This window comes from Platichthys flesus, chromosome 23, assembly GCF_949316205.1.
Source record: "Platichthys flesus chromosome 23, fPlaFle2.1, whole genome shotgun sequence".
Taxonomy (NCBI): domain Eukaryota; kingdom Metazoa; phylum Chordata; class Actinopteri; order Pleuronectiformes; family Pleuronectidae; genus Platichthys; species Platichthys flesus.
This window is the reverse complement of record NC_084967.1, coordinates 17,560,498-17,577,436: the sequence shown is the minus strand read 5'-3', so window position 1 is coordinate 17,577,436 and position 16,939 is coordinate 17,560,498. Positions and strand designations below refer to the sequence as shown.

The 16,939-nt window shown below is 48.3% G+C and overlaps 2 protein-coding genes across 3 annotated transcripts in view; both read right to left on the bottom strand.

Annotated features, from left to right (window-relative positions):
• dennd6b (DENN/MADD domain containing 6B) overlaps nt 1-2,049 on the bottom strand; it is a 6,914-nt gene extending 4,865 nt beyond the window's left edge. The window contains exons 1-5 of one of the 2 annotated variants that reach the window (XM_062382997.1): nt 1,840-2,049; nt 1,352-1,390; nt 1,226-1,268; nt 816-925; nt 1-69 (exon numbers count right to left, since the gene is read on the bottom strand). The exon at nt 1-69 is cut by the window's left edge and continues 12 nt beyond it. In XM_062382997.1, coding sequence (XP_062238981.1) covers nt 1-69; nt 816-925; nt 1,226-1,268; nt 1,352-1,390; nt 1,840-1,968 — 390 coding nt within the window. In that variant the 5' untranslated portion in view covers nt 1,969-2,049. The remainder of the gene's footprint in view (nt 70-815; nt 926-1,225; nt 1,269-1,351; nt 1,391-1,839) is intronic. The other variant, XM_062382998.1, reaches the window with a different exon arrangement.
• An 841-nt stretch (nt 2,050-2,890) lies between these two features.
• On the bottom strand, nt 2,891-16,494 carry si:dkeyp-27e10.3 (UPF0606 protein KIAA1549). The gene is made up of 19 exons (XM_062383345.1): nt 15,221-16,494; nt 13,508-14,671; nt 13,346-13,428; nt 12,867-13,166; nt 12,582-12,768; nt 12,349-12,408; nt 12,090-12,238; nt 11,468-11,645; nt 10,738-10,922; nt 10,456-10,658; nt 9,478-9,617; nt 8,511-8,719; nt 8,199-8,434; nt 7,474-7,609; nt 6,936-7,229; nt 6,794-6,846; nt 6,590-6,717; nt 6,329-6,483; nt 2,891-5,979 (listed from the first exon to the last, which is right to left on the bottom strand). Exons 1-19 carry the CDS (start codon nt 15,345-15,347, stop codon nt 5,758-5,760), a joined length of 4,209 nt encoding a protein of 1,402 aa, XP_062239329.1. The 5' UTR covers nt 15,348-16,494; the 3' UTR covers nt 2,891-5,757.
• Between the last annotated feature and the right edge of the window lie 445 nt (nt 16,495-16,939).

Below are 16,939 nucleotides of genomic sequence, written 5' to 3'. Positions count from 1 at the left end.
TCCTCTCTTCACAGACACGTCCTTCACCTGTCGGAAGTAGACGTACCCAAAGAAATGGGACGCTTCCCTCTGAGTGAACAAGAGACATCGATTAGTCAGTCAGTCAGTCAGTCAATCAGTCAGTCAGTCAGTCAGTCAGTCAGTGAGTCAGTCAGTGAGTCAGTCAGTGAGTCAGTCAGTCAGTCAGTCAGTCAGTGAGTCAGTCAGTGAGTCAGTCAGTCAGTCAGTGAGTCAGTCAGTGAGTCAGTCAGTCAGTCAGTGAGTCAGTCAGTGAGTCAGTGAGTCAGTGAGTCTGTCAGTGAGTCAGTCAGTGAGTCAGTGAGTCAGTGAGTCAGTCAGTCAGTCAGTCAGTCAGTGAGTCAGTGAGTCATTCAGTCAGTCAGTCAGTGAGTCAGTCACTCAGTCAGTCAGTCAGTCACTCACTCACTCAGTCAGTGAGTCAGTCAGTCAATCAGTCAGTCAGTCAGTCAGTCAGTCAGTGAGTCAGTCAGTGAGTCAGTCAGTGAGTCAGTCAGTCAGTGAGTCAGTCAGTCAGTCAGTCAGTCAGTCAGTCAGTGAGTCAGTCAGTGAGTCAGTGAGTCAGTGAGTCTGTCAGTGAGTCAGTCAGTGAGTCAGTGAGTCAGTGAGTCAGTCAGTCAGTCAGTCAGTCAGTGAGTCAGTGAGTCATTCAGTCAGTCAGTCAGTGAGTCAGTCACTCAGTCAGTCAGTCAGTCAGTCAGTCACTCACTCACTCAGTCAGTGAGTCAGTGAGTCAGTCAGTCAGTGAGTCAGTGAGTCAGTGAGTCATTCAGTCAGTCAGTCAGTCAGTCAGTCACCTGCAGTGTGACAGGAGCATCTTGGTTGTAGACGTCGTCTCTGACTCGTGAAGATCTGCGACCGACCGACTGACGCAGCCTGAAACTGAACTGAGTGTCCCCGAGGCATCCTGGGAAATAAAGGCTCATGTGAACTATGTCTAAAATTATTTAATAACATTACTTATAATAATAACTTATATAGAGAGAAACTAAACAGTGAAAAAAACACTTTCAGATGTTTTCTCTTCGCCATCTTTATCTTTAAATGTAGAAATACACGTGTTTGTGATGCTCTGTTCATATTTACATTATAGGACATGAGGTCGGGCTGTTGGTGTACAGTGACCTTCAGCACCCTACTTCTCACAACGTGCTGTATATCATTATAAAACAAGATGGTGATTGGTGATTAGTGAGTGAGGCTTCACCTGAGTACGAGTCGGGGAAGGACAAGTAGCAGATACTGGTTTTCTGACAAGAAATCACAAGAAACAGGATGAATACCAGGAGGGAGGGATGATCACAGAGGAAGAAAGAAAGATACAAAACCTCACCTCCTTCTCAGTGAGTTTCACATCTGGAGGAAACATCAGCTTGAAAAACACAAACAAAACCATGACATCAGTTTTGGTGTGATGACATCACACTGCATCACTGATGACATCATCAATGTTCTACTGTTTTAACCACAGACCAAACCTCAGTTCAGTTTCATTGAGCTGGAACATGTCACACGTTACATGTTACATGTATCTTCGTACAGACAAGTATGTTCCATGTATATTGATATAGACACGTATATTACATGTATGTTAGATGTATGTTACTGTTGAATTGAGTCTTTGTTTCTTTATTAAATACAAACTTGTATTCACATTTTAATGTGGCGATAATTTGTTATTTATATAAATTTGATTCATTTCCACATAAACAGATAAGATCTGATTAAACAAATCGAACCATTAGTGTTTTAGTAATTATTAGACATAATCATATGAATTACATGATGCTAACGATGCTATGCTAACGATGCTAAGCTAACCTCCACAGCCTGTCCGAGCTCCAGGTCGAAGGTAACGACACACACACACTCCAGCCAACAGGAGAACTGGGACCAGCGCCTCCTCCCACCGTCATGACGCGGAGAACCGGCTCCGTGAGGCGGGTTCATCTTCCATCAGGACCCGGTCCGAGCTCTGAGCTCCGCGTCAGTCCTCAGCCAGTCCCCTGGTGGACAACTCAGGCACTGCAGCTACAACAACACAGAGCCACGTGATCTGCACCGGTCATCTGATCTATATATATATCTATGATTTGATCCCCGTGCAACGCTGCATGCTGGTACTAACGCCGGGTTCACACCGGACGCGGAAGCGACGCCAAAGCGAGGCGTAAGCTCAGCGCCAATCCTCTGGCTCCCATCCACTCCCATGTTAAACCGCAGCGCTGAACACACCGGAGGCTGAAGCGTAGCGTTGTGCGGCGATCGTTTCGGCGTCGAGTCTATTTTTTCCGCTTGACGCGAGCGTATCGCGACAGGAAACACACTGAAAAATGATTTTAAACGATATTGACGACATATTTTTTATGAGATAAATGATCAAATATGCATCCCATACTTTGTATTCACCTTCTGTTGTCCAGGAGTTTTAATTTCAACACTTTTACCGAACACATTATTAAATGTCCCCCTCTGCCCATCCACTACAGCCACACAAGCAGTCATAAAGATAAAAAGAGGGGGGGGGGGGGAGGCACTACGTGTTCTCCACATAGGTTTGAGTGGAGAATAAGTAATTTACCCTCGACACCCGACATTTAACGGAGCAAACAGCGGAGATGTTCTTCAACATGGATGACATTAAATTAATAATTGAAGTGGAGAAGTACAGTGAGTTGTATGATCCTCGGAACATGTTGTATAAAGACAACACTAAAAAGGACACATGTTGGGACGCTGATGCAGTTAATTTTGGAGCAACAAGTAAGTATATGCTTGAAAACAATTATTAAATGCCGTTATTACTGCAGGCTGCAGCGGCGCTTCGGCGATTTTCTCTCTGAGTGAAAAATCAACACAAACCATCTCAACCTGAATTATGTCTTTAATGTTTGTTAAACTGTTTTGAATCCACAGAGTTTAGAACAGGTCATGTGACACAGATCACCTGCTGCGCTACAGGTGAGACCCCTCACTGATTTTATGACAGCAAACAGCGCCCCCTGCAGGCTCCGTCTCCCAAAAGCGTCTTCACCCAGGGTACCTGGACCACACCCGGACCTGGACTCAGGTGCGTGTTGAGGCCGGGTCCAGAGGAGCAGCAGGAATGTTGCTGTTCGTTCATGACAGAACAGGAGCAACTGCTCGCTGTCAATGAGCATCACATGACTCAAGCTCCTTTGTTGTGTGATTTAAATCTTTGTGGCCATGTTTTTGTACGAACCAGTCGATTTGTCATAAATACATTTCTACGTATTCGTCTCAGATCGAGAAAACAGAAACTCTAAAAAACATTCCATTCATGGAGCCTGTTCGGACGTGAGAAGACAAACTGCAGGTTTTGTGTTTGTGCGCGAGTTTCCCGTCCACTCGTTAAGCTAGCACCGTGTGATCGAGTGGGCGTGGCCAAGTCCAAGGCGCTAGGTTGAATTCGAGTCCAAGTGGTTGGTTTCTGGTCCATGAAGTATGTGAGTAGGTTCAGAAGAAAAATCACACGTAAAATCTTTTCTTATTATTTTCTATTCAACATCAAATTCACTTTCATTTATATGTTTATTTTAATTGTCTTCATTCAGATTCCAAAATATCTTTTTAAAATGTAGAAAAAACAATTTTTTATACGATGTATTTTTTTCTTGGGTTTAGATGAAAGACGTTTTGATGGCACTGTGACATAAATCCCTCTTCGCTCACTCTGAACATGGAACACCTGTTTACTTCTATTACCTTTGTTTTTAAAACCTTTCAGCAGCATGCTAACATCGACTGAAACATCACGAGTAGCTACAAATTCAAACTGAGTCCAACATGCTGAAGAAGAGCAAAGACTAATAAACAGGAACCATCCAACCAGAAGCAACGGGAACCACACGGCCGACTGGATTTCAAAATAATATTTAACCTTTACAAACCTTACTTATACTTTTTACCCCAACCTACTAATATGATGGTTAAATGCATCTTTTTATTTCTTATTCTTCTGGTGTGTGGTATACAGAACAGCCTCAAGGGTCCCTAATGAGGCAGCTGTTAAATGCTGATCGTATTTGTTTCTTTAAGTTTTGATGGAATCTCCCATCACTGGTGCACTGATGACACTCAGTGAAGTTAGTTTGTGTGTTATACATATTGCAGCCTCCAGGGGACACCGCTGTAGCTTCAGTTCCTGGCTGTTCCCGTCTCTGCTCCTCTACATGAATCCACCTGATGCCCAACAGACTCAGCACTCAGCCCGAAGATCAATGCAATAAATCAGCGACGTCAAAACTCCACAAAGCGACGGAATCAAGATTTTTTTTCATTGCCACCTACACATGAACACGTGCACTAGCAGCTACGCCAAGCAGCGTCTCCGAAGAGAAACAAAAGACGGCTAAAGATCTACAGCAAGCTCAATACGTAGGACAACAACCATAGAACAGTAGTTAGGTCTTTTGTCATTAAAATAAAAGATTCAAGTTTGCTTTCATATATAGGCAAGAAAATATGTAACATCTCAATAATATCTCTGACATTAAATTGTGCTCATTTGGATTCTATCTCTTTACATATATTTGTATTCATTTTCATAGATATTTATATATACTTTTCCCTATGTTGTACTTACTTTACGCCACCTCCTGTTGTCGACAGTGCAAAGACCTCATCAATATGCTTTATGAAAAGAGACCTGATTCCCCTGGCTGATGGAAGTATGGAAGGCAATAAGTGGTTAATGAGAAGATGGTATGAGGCTGATGGTTAGCACCACAGAACGTCCAGAGGGATAATCCACTTCAGAACTCCAGAGGCGATGGTCCAGATCCAGAAGTCAAGGAAGGACCATCCACTCCAGAGGTTCAGAAGGGATTTTCCCCAAAAATTTAGAGGGACAATCTGTTCCAGAAGTTCAGAGGGAATGATCCACATGAGAAGGTTAGGATGGACCATCAACTCTATCTCTTCAGGTAGGACTATCCAATGCAGATTTTCCGGAGGGACAATCCGCTCAATAAAGTCAGGAGGCTCATCAGCTGCAGGAGTTCAAGAAATAATTTCCACTCAACAACTCTAGAAGAAACAATCTCCTGGGCGGGACTCTCCAAATCGGAAATCTTGGATGGACAATCTGTTCCAGAAGTTAAAAAATAATTAATTCACATGAGAAGATTAGGATGAACCATTAACACAAAGAGTTCAGGAATTAATTTCCACTCTAGAACTCCAGAATGAACAATCATTAACCCTAACCCCACCACTGGATCAGATGGGACAAACCACTGCAGATGATAAATAGAGATCTTCCACTGTAGGTGATCAGGACAGCCTGAGGTGGTTCAGCTATACCATCCATCCAGGAGGTACAATGTTCTCCAGACCTCCATGAGGGATGATCAGCACCAAAAGGTCAAGAGTGACAACCCCCTCCACAAATTCAGAAAGTATGATGAGGTCTAAGACTCTATATGGGACAATCCAGTCCAGGAAGCACTTCAGTAGGAATGTAATGAGTCAAACTCCTGATGAAACACAGAGTTGAAGAATGACCAAGGTGCAGACAGACAGAACCCTGTGAAGTACCAGAGGTCTTTCAGTCAGGAAACAGGAGACGTGGATCATGGTCCGGAGTTAATTTAGCTACTGAGACACAAATCTGCTCAAGAGTGTCACAAGTGTGGATCATTAGTTTAAAATTCCGAATCCATTCCATTCACGCTATTGGGACCAGCAGAGTCCTGATCCAAACTAGTCCACATAGGTCTATGGGTAACTGGTCACCGCCTGCTTCTGGGCCAAGCGACGCAGCTCCTCTCTGATAGCCTTGATAAGCGAGGCAGAGGTGTGGGCGGAGGGCGAGGCGTCCTCTGGGGGATATTCTGGAGTTGGTGAGGTCAGGAGGAGAGGTGGTGCCGATGGGTCACGCAGTGAGGAGCTCGGCATCTGGAAAACAGAGGAAGAGGAGAACTCAGGAAACGACAGCACCTGCAGGAAGATGAAGAGAAGGTGAAAATGTATTCACAACACTTTGCTGGAATTTGTCAGTCACCACAGAAACAAAATGAGACTGACACAAGACTCAACGATTTGCATTACTCTCCAATGCAGACAATTTACAAGTGAGTTTGATCTGGACAAAGTCAACTAGTATGAACAAGTACTGGTAAGGACTGATCTAAAGAGAACTGGTCTAGACCATCTAAACTTTCTTTGACTGGTCTGGACTGATGCAGACTGTGCCATACATCACCACACTACTCATTACTACGCTGATATTCAAAACAACTGTTTGTGTGGTCCAGTTTAGTTGGATTCAGAATCTCATCCGACTCACGCTCTCTCTGCTGTCTCCTGGTCTTGATAGTTCCTGGTCTGAAAGCCGCTGGGTCCAGCTCGAGCCGGTGGGGCCAGACATGCTGCGACCTACCCCAGGGTAAGCACCGATCTGACTGGACAAACCCACCTGTGTCAGGTGGTGGAGCCGGGCTCCTGGAGGAAAGCATACCAAGGATAAAGTCAACAAATGCAACATAAAAGACTGATAGGAAGCGACATCTTGAGTGAATCCTGGACGTGCATCCTCAAATTGACTTACCTGTGCTGCCCCCAACAGGCCGTGGTCTGGAGGAGGAGGGGGGGTCCTCATACTGCCCCCTGTTGGAGTAAACTGACTCCTGCAGCTGATCTCCAGTGGAAACATACCCTCCTGAGCTCAGGCCCTGCCTGATTAAAACACAGAGTATCAGTACCAGTTCACCTCCAACCTTTAGACCTTGACCTGGTTTTATGTGACACTGACCCCTGCAGGAGGCCCTGGACCGACGTAGGAGACATTCCTAACTCTACGTATCTCTGCAGGAAGAGGAGAAGACCACAATGAAAACTGAACCCCTGACTCATGACACAAGTTTTGGTTCTCAGCTGCAAGTCGACAAACTCACTGCAGAGAAGGGGCTGTGAGAGGGGGCTGCTGGGTAGGAGCCCCACTGTCTGCCCGGGGGACGGACCTGAGGGGAGGGGCTGGGCAGGGCAGGGCTTATCCCGCTCACCCCGACGCTGCCCTGCGAGGACGGTGAGACCAGAGCAAAGGCGTCATCCAGGAGAGAGTGCATCTGTTGCCGGGCCTCCTCGATGGATGGCTGTGGGGGCATGTAGGGGGGGGGAGCTGGGGCCGGGTCAAACACCTCGTCAGTGGGAGATGGACTGCCATGATCTGGGGGCAGGTCAGGGTCCGACTGTGAGAGAGGGGCAGAACATTGCGAAAGATATTCAGTATGATCGATCATTAATAAAGGTGTTCCGCAAGGATCAACTTCAGGTCCCATGTCATTTAAATTTAACACATTATTATTATTATTATTATTATTATTATTGGATCAGACTAAGTTTGAAATACAGAGGAACTCAGGCTAAATCCCACCTACGAACACTTCATGAGGAGAACCACACGACCAGAGCTGTTATTGTTCTTTGTCTCACCATGTAGGCCACGTTGTTGAGTCCTGGGTACTTCCTGTAGGTGGCGCTCTGATCGGTAAGAAGCCGATCTCTGTCGGTATCAGGAAGACTTCCAGGTCCTGGTTGAGCACGGCGACCCCGAGGAGAGCGCCTCCCCCTGGATGGACATCACACAATTATAATATGTGTGATTTTTAATTCTTACTGTAACTTATGTTCAAGTGGTTCCTTTACAACCTTTCTGCATCTGTTTGTGATGTTTGATATATATTAGACATTGTCAAACACGTTAATGTAGGTCGGGGGTGCCCTTTTAATCCGAAGGCCACATACAGAAAAAAATATGAAGGTCTGGGCCACTCACGCTGCCAGGGTTAGGGCGTGGCAGCGTTCTGAGGGACAGTTGGCAGGCCAGGGGTGAGTTGGGCGCCACCTAGTGTCTAAACTGAGAAGTGCAGTACAGTGGGCCATAGTCCATTACGTTTCCTTTCATTTAGCTGAAGCTTTTATCCAAAGCGACTCACAATGAGAGCATCAACCCAGAACATCAAGAACCAAGAGAGTGCAATTTGCTTCAAGAAAGTCAAACTACAAAGTGCTATAAGTAAGTGACATTTAAGTGCCACTTAATTGTTAGTATTTTATAATTTTTTTTATGTGGGCCATTCAAAATGGAAGACGGGCCGCAGTTGGCCCAGGGGCCGTAGTTTGGACACCACATTAACGTCTCTCAGGTGAACTCTGACCTCTTCCTGGAGTCGGTGGGGGTCGGGGGTGAGGGGGCGTCGGCCTGCAGAATACAATCCATGTGGTCGTGGGCGGAGCTGTAGAGTCGCTGTGCAACCTCGCTCTGCACCGGCCCGTCTCCGAAGGCGTCCATTATGTCGTCCATGGAGGGAAAGTCACACTGACCCCGCCTCTTAGCGCGCTGCCGGAGTTTGTTCCTGTGATGTTCGATCTCGGACTTGTATCTCAGCGCCACCTGCAGGAGCACAGGAGAACAGAGGAGGGTGACGTCATGCAGGTTTCAAAAACGGTAAACAGGCAAGGAGTCTCACCTCTGTGTTGACCTTCTCCGTGAGCGTCGGGCTTGGATGGGGCGGGGCCTGCGTCGGCTGCAGACTCGGTCGCGGCTGCATGGCGATCAGCTGCACCTTGTTGGCCTGTCGCCGAGGGCCGTCAGACGAGCCTCGAGAAAGACGGTCCACGTGGTCAAAGATGGAGGACGAGGACAGAGGCTCGTCTGGACCGCTGCCGGAAGGACCTGCTGGAGGAAGACAAGTTTACATCACAGCAGGTTCTGGATCAAAGAACTTACTGAAGAAGATGATGAAGATGAGGAGGATGATGATGATGAGGATGATGAGGAGGAGGATGATGATGATGTTCATGATGCTGATGATGATGATGATGATGATGATGATGAGGATGATGAGGATGATGATGATGATGAGGATGATGAGGAGGAGGATGATGATCATGATGATGATGAAGATGATGATGACGAAGAAGAAGATGATGATGATGAAGAAGAAGATGATGATGATGATGATGAGGATGATGAGGATGATGAAGAAGAAGATGATGATGATGAGGAAGATGAGGAGGAGGATGATGATGATGTTCATGATGCTAATGATGAAGATGATGATGACGAAGAAGATGAGGATGATGATGATGAAGATGATGATGACGAAGAAGAGGATGAGGATGAGGATGAGGATGAGGATGATGATGATGATGAGGATGAGGATGACGAAGAAGATGATGATGATGATGATGAAGAAGATGATGATGATGATGAGGATGAGGATGAGGATGAGGATGATGATGAGGATGATGATGATGAGGATGATGACGACGATGAGGATTATGATGAGGATGACGAAGAAGACGATGATGATGATGAAAATAAACGAACGTGCCTATCTTGCTTCGTCCTTCAGTGCAGAGACATGAAAAGAAAATACAGACGTTAACATCAAACTTTATATAGAAGTTAAACGTTGATGATGATGATGTCACCGTGTCTCTGACCATTTTTGGGCGTCTTCCTGTGCTGTTTGCCCTCACTGGGCGTGGCCACAGGTCGGGTGCTCTCCTCTGCTGACTCTCTGCCACTGGATTGGTCGCTGCCTAACGAGTCCCCGTCTGACGGGCTGAGTCTGACAGAAGAGATGTTACTCTCGTATGAGGGTGGTGACATGTTATATTCACGTTAATGCAGCGTCACGTTCATATAGGGCTGCTCGATTATGGAAAAAATCATAATCACGATTATTTTGGACAATATCGAAATCACGATTATTCAAACGATTATGAATATGTGCCCTTATTCTGAAGTCTGTGCTTTATTCTTTAAATGACTGGATCGGAAGTACCAAACACTTCCGGTTCCTTTGAATGTGAACGTCCCCATCTGCCCCCCCGCTACAAGCACACAGACAGAGAGAGAAAAAGAGGGGTGGGGGCTATGAGGACCATCATCATTTACCCCTGAACCCCGACATTGAACGGGTCACAAACAACAGCAAGCGGAGAATCGTGGGTCCGGTGTGAGCTGGACCCTCTGGAGGACGGACGCAGCGCGGCTGCTACATTGTGCTGCTCGGTGGATCCTTCGAATCCGAAGTGTTCCCATACAAGAGAACCTTTCTACCCCTTTTGTCGAACAGACAAAAGGGGTAGAAAATCCCTCCGCCATTTTCTACTCGCGCTGTTCTGTAAACACCGCCGGTCACCAACTCGCCTCCTTCACTCCACGGCTGCTTGAGAGTGAGAGCCAGTCAGCTGGGCCGCTGGATGCTTTGGGGGAAGGAGCCAAATAATCGTTTCAACTCCATTATAGTAGTTTGGAGATCGTTTGACCCAATAATCATAATCACGATTAAATTTCGATTAATCGAGCAGCCCTACGTTCATCACGTTTACGTTAATGTGGTAGCGTCACATTAACCAGTGTTGGTAAGTTCTTATAAGTGTGGAAGAAAGAAAGTGTCTCACCTTCCCCTGCGGCGGCCCGACCGTCCCTTAGTGGACGAGCCTTTCGATTTGGGGGTGTTGAGGTCTCCGCCATCGGGGGGCGTGGCCTCTTTGACAGGGGCGGGCAGAGACCCGGGCTCCTGGATCACCATGATGTCGTCCTTACTGTGCTGACCCAGGTGGAGTTTGGCGAAGTCAAAGCCTTTGACGCTCGGAGCCTGAAGCTGAGAGAGGACAAGCCTGATTGGTTGGTTTAAATGCATGTGCAAACGAAGAGCCGACGACTTCCCTTTGACCTCTGACCTTCTGCCTCTGCTGGATGGTGTTGATGGCGTCCGGCTGGAACTCGAGTTTCTCTGAGCCGCACAGTTTCCAGTAAAGGATGATGATGATGAAAACAGCGAGCAGCACGGGGACAACCACGCCCACGATCAGCAAGATACTGTTGCTCTGAGTCTCTGCCGGAGGGACAGACAGGGTCTCCATTGCTGGAGACAGACAGGTGAGAGAGAGAGACAGGTGAGAGAGAGAGAGACTGGTGAGAGAGAGAGAGACTGGTGAGAGACAGACAGGTGAGAGAGAGAGAGACAGGTGAGAGAGAGAGAGACTGCTGATAGACAGACAGGTGAGGGAGAGAGAGACTGGTGAGAGACAGACAGGTGAGAGAGAGACAGGTGAGAGAGAGAGAGACTGGTGAGAGACAGACAGGTGAGAGAGAGAGAGACAGGTGAGAGAGAGAGAGACTGCTGATAGACAGACAGGTGAGAGAGAGAGAGACAGGTGAGAGACAGACAGGTGAGAGAGAGAGAGACAGGTGAGAGAGAGAGAGACTGGTGAGAGACAGACAGGTGAGAGAGAGAGAGACAGGTGAGAGAGAGAGAGAGACTGCTGATAGACAGACAGGTGAGGGAGAGAGAGACTGGTGAGAAACAGACAGGTGAGAGAGAGAGAGAGACTGCTGTGCGACAGACAGGTGAGGGAGAGAGAGACTGGTGAGAGACAGACAGGTGAGGGAGAGACAGGTGAGACTGACCTTGGGCCAGGGGTCTTTGGACTCGGTGTCCGAGGACGATGGCGGCCCTCTGAAGGTCAAGGCGGTTCAAGGTGGCAGCAGTTTTCTCCGCAGGGATTCGCTCACCGTTCTGACCCTCCACAAAATACATGACCTCCAGGGGGCGCTCTGAGCCTGACAGCCTCGCCACACGCACCACCTGAGAAAGCACAAGTGAGTCAAGGAATCACAACACCCTGCTGGTTCTAAACGGAACCTCTAGTTATTATAAGAGATAAGATAAGACACCTATAGTATATTAGATACTTCAAGAACCCTAAGTTTCATGTACATGTATCTAGGGGTGTGCGATATTTGGAAACATGTGATAAAGTTGTTTAATATCGCAATGAATAAACATAAACAGTCCCTGGCTTTGGACGCAGAGACCCCAGACGGCTCCTCAGCACTCAGTTCACTGACAAACCCATCAAGGATCTGAATGTCTTCATCATCCAGAGCAGCAGGGCTCCCACAGAGCGGCTCATGAGCTCAACATCGTTAAAACAACAATTAAGATATGATCGTAGATGATAAATATCTCGAACCCCTTGATGTAAGATGTTTTTATGAGATATAGAGGTGTATATGTTGGCGGTGTCACCTGCAGACTGTTGTTGCCCACAGCTGTGGCTCTCCTGCGCCTCCTGCTGGGCTCCTGCAGCCCCTCCTCCAGCAGCTGAGCCAGACGCCGCTCCAGACGAGCTTTAAAGCTTCTCTCCGTCACCTGCTGCTCCTGAACGCCCAGCAGCACTGAAACACACACAGTGTCGGCTCATCACTACACACATACTAAACAACACAGAAGCACAAACACAAAAGGAGGTAACAACAGAGAACCAAGGGCTCAGTTGGGACCTCACCCGTCCGGACCCAGGTGAAGCGCAGCTGATGAGACGTGTTCAGCTCAGGGTAGTGAAACGCTAAGGAAATAAACACGTTTATTGTATGTTCAAACATGATACTAACATGTGCACATAAACACAGACATAAACATAACTGTGACATGTATACACGTGTTACATGTGTAAAACTGTTATTAAGAGTTGTTAGATCTATTGAATGCTACACAGGCAGGTAGGTATACGTGTCGTACGTTCTGCGATCTGCAGAGCAGGAAATCCGACGAAGAAGCTGAACTCCACCAGGCTGAGCTTCCTCAGGTGATCGCTGACCTCTGACCCCAGAAGGTAGCCCCATCCATCACGCACTGCAAATGTGACATCGACGGGAACCGTCTGCTCGACTGAACGCCGGGACATGCTCATGGTGACGTTCAACAGCTGGACGAGAAAATAAACGATGAGAGAGACACATGTAGTTTTAGATCATGTGACATTGACATCATTCACAGCCAGAGCGCACCCCCCAGGTCACTCACCTGTACAGTGACGGCTCCCGCCTCATGTGACCGTCTACGTGTCTCGGCGTACGCCATCATCAGCCCTCTCTCTACACGTTCACTGAAGTTACAGAGTCGGACGTCGACGTGGGTGGGGACGAACTGCAGCACCGAGTGGATCTGGTACCGGAGGTCCGGCACGTTGTAGAGCGGTGACACGGCGGGAACGGGGCCAAAGGAGCGAGGCGGTTGGCGCAGGGCATTGATGACGGCCATGGCAGTGAAGATCAACGGTCCCGATACCACACGAAAGGCGAAGCTGGAGGGCGTCCTCAGGAACTGAGGAGGACAGGGAGAGGAGATGGACAGCTGTCTATCATGAGACATTAGTAAGGTGCAGCCGTTGCAGATCTGCCAGGTGAGAACCGTCAAATGATCTCTCACCTGTCAGGTTTATTAGAACCAATGATCTTTGAGATGCTTAGCCATGACAGCTGTTGATGATCAGGTGTATTTACCTGCAGCTCCACTGAGCGGTTGAACTCTCTCCTCAGAAGATCTCGGACCTGACTGAAACCAGCCGATGACGCTCTGGAGCTGACTGCACGACACAAAACACGTCAGCTGCTCGTCACACACACGGAATCAAGCTCCTGTCACGTCTGCTGAGCCGCTCTTACCTACTCGGACCAGGTACATCTCTGGTTTGGTCACATTGCACAGGTACAGTCTGCTGGGCGGGGGCTGGGCCGCCCTCGGTGTGGGGGCAGGGGGAGTGGTGCTGATGGAGGCGGTGCTCGCCTTGCTGGTCTCGGTAGGCGGATCCTTCACTGGCGTCTCTGTGACCACCGGCAGGCGCTCCGGCCTTTCAGGACGGGTGGGCGGACCCAGCGGGGGAGGGGGAGGCACCCGGCTGGTGGTGTTAGAGGGGGGGCGGGGAGGGTATTGACCCTGAATGCTGTCTGTAGGTTTTGGAGGGAAAGGGGTAGAGGGTGTGTTGGGGGACATCGGCATAACAGGTGAGAGATTAAGGGGGGGGGTTGGCCCCGGTTGAGGACTAGTGGGGCCGTGTCCTGGAGGAGAGGCGGAGCTCGGAGACAGAGGGTGAGGTTGAGTTGTTGTAGGAGAGATGGGGGTTTTGGAGCCGGACTGGTTTACTTGCTCCTGGTCTTTCTCCCTCTCCTTCTCCCTCTCCCTCTCCCTCTCTCTCTCTCTGTCCCTCTCTTTCACCAGCAGGTTGGTGTAGTACTCCAGACTGTTCATGTCCGGAAGCAGCAGCTCCGTCGGCTCCAGTGGCGCCATGTCCTCCAGGTCGTAGTCCTCGTCCCAGGTGGGGAAGACGTCTGGGTGGGTTGGGTGGGTGTGGAGCAGAATGCTGGAGGTGGACGGGGAGAGGGGGAGGGGGGTGGATAGTGACAGTGTGGGACGGGTGGGGAAGGCGGTGTCATAGGAGACCCAGTCCCCACCGGTGTCATCTTCATAGGGGTGGCTGGGTAGAGACGTGGCCAGTGCCAGCTCCTCACCGTCAGGCACAATGAAGGACAGGGTCTCCAGGTAGTCTCCAGAGCCCCAGGCCTCCTCCAGGACAGGGCCCTGCACCCAGGGCGGGGGGGGCGTGAGTGTGGGCTGGCTGTGGGGGGGGAGGGGTGGGGGATGGCTGGGGGAAAGGAGGTCCGGGGGTCTCAGGAGGAGGTGGATCCCCTGAGCTCCAGAGTCCAAGTCCTCAGCCAAACCTAAAACACCACTGTTAACATGGGCACCCGAGTCGGAAGGGGGGCTGGTGGGCGAGGGTCTAGGAGAGGAGGACAGGGACGAAGACCTCGTTCTGTTGAAGTCCAACACACCTGTGGACAAAAGACCATGGGACAAAATCAACTTCAGGACCCTGACCACAGACAGAGACCCTGACCACAGACAGACAGAGACAGAGACAGACAGACAGACAGACAGACAGACAGACAGACAGACAGACAGACAGACAGAGACACAGACAGACAGACAGACAGACAGACAGACAGAGACACAGACACAGACAGACAGACAGACAGACAGACAGACAGACAGACAGACAGACAGACAGACATACAGACAGACAGACAGACAGACAGACAGACAGACAGACAGACAGACAGACAGAGACACAGACAGACAGACAGACAGACAGACAGACAGACAGACAGACAGAGACACAGACAGACAGACAGACAGACAGACAGACAGACAGAGACAGACAGACAGACAGACAGGCGATATGTGTGTGTTTGTGTGAAAAGATAATTTTGCTCCATCAGAAGCGTCACGTCTCCTTATAAGGACTTCCTTATGTTTTGACTTCCTGATTGGTCAGAGATGGCCCCTCCCTCCTCTGTTATACACATTAATAATCATCTTACCTGCAACAGGTGAGCTGGACGTCACCATTGAAACCAGCGTGCCAGTCAACAGCAGGGACACAGAGAGTCTGACTGAAGGTCTGAGGTCCATCCTGGTCCTGGTCCTGGTCCTGGTCCTGGAGTCCATCGCTCTCAGAGGGGTCCTATCCCGGTACCGAACACCAAGGGCCCGTCAGGAGGACCTGACAACCACGGGAAGAGAGAGAGGACGTTTAACTGTCAGAACATATATAAATACATGTTCTACACATGTTCTACACATGTTCTACACATGTTCTACACATGTTCTACAGGTCCGGACCTCACACTGATCCAAGACCTAATCCATGGATGGGGGTTCACATGTTCGAACATGTTATGTGTCAGCGGTTCGGGTCCCCTCGCACAGTTTGGCTCTGTTCGGGCTCAGCTGTGTTTCCAGTCTAGCCCGGTTCGGTTCAGCTCACAATGAGCCCATTATCGGACCGATAGCAACCAGTCAAGGTTATCTCTCACCGGGCAGCTCGGCTGATTCATCCCGCTGCTCAGCATCCATCCACGGCGTTAGAGCTGCGGAACGTCCTTGCTCTGAAATCCGGTACAGTCCCGGTCCAGTCCCGGTTTAGTCCCGGTTTAACGTAAATGACCGTGCTAGTGTCGAGCCTCTCCCTCCTCCACGTGAGCGCGCAGCCGCAGCTGTTTCAACGACACCGAGCAGCGGGCACGCGGATCAGAGCAGCGGCATCGATACCGACGTTAACAAGAGAAGGATCCGAACCGAGCCGAGCCGAATCGAACCGAACCGAGCTAGAGGCACAGAGACAGTTTAGTTCTGGTTCACATCAGACCGACCTGACATCCTGGGCACGAGATGCGGGCGCGTCACGCCTCCACAGCCGCGCGGCGCGCTCCCTGCGTGGGAGGAAGAGGAGGAGAGTACCCGAGTCTTCATCATCAGCATCTTCTTCTTCTTCTTCATCATCATCACCTTCATCTTCTTCTGGATCATTATCACCTTCATTATCGTCTTAATCATCATCTTCATCATCACCTTCATCATATATCTTTATCATCATCTTCATCATCATCATCTGAAACATAATTCGAAATTGTATTTAATGTCAAAAATGTCAAAAGAACACACTTTTATTTCCCCCCACACCTCAAGGACGTGTTAAATTAATAAATTAACACATTATCTCATATTATATTATACTGTATTACATTGCATATTGCAATCGGATACTGTTTACTGTTTTGCATTTTGCATTTCACTTTTTACTTCACTTTTTATATCTTTTATCTTTCATATATTTTTATTCAGAAATGTTTATGTCAAAATAAATGCTACTTTGTATAAATATTGGAAAAAAGTGAGTAAATAAGAAGTAAAAAGTGAGTAAATATTTACTAGTTTTCTATTTTTTATTGCTTTTCCTATGTGTGTTGTATTTAATGTGTTTTTATGTTTCTATGTTCATTGTGTGCACCAATAACCAGAGAACATTCCTTGTAGGTGTAAACCTACTTGGCAATAAAATACTTTCTGATTCTGATTCTGATTCTGATTTCAAATGTGAGCTATATATAATATGATATATGACATATAATATATATATATTATAACATTCACTTTTTTCTCTGCAATGTTCGAGTGACAACTCTGCTGCCACCTGGAGGACGTCACAGTGAAGTGCACACAGTCAATGACTGTTTGAATAAAGTTGGAATGAGTTTGAA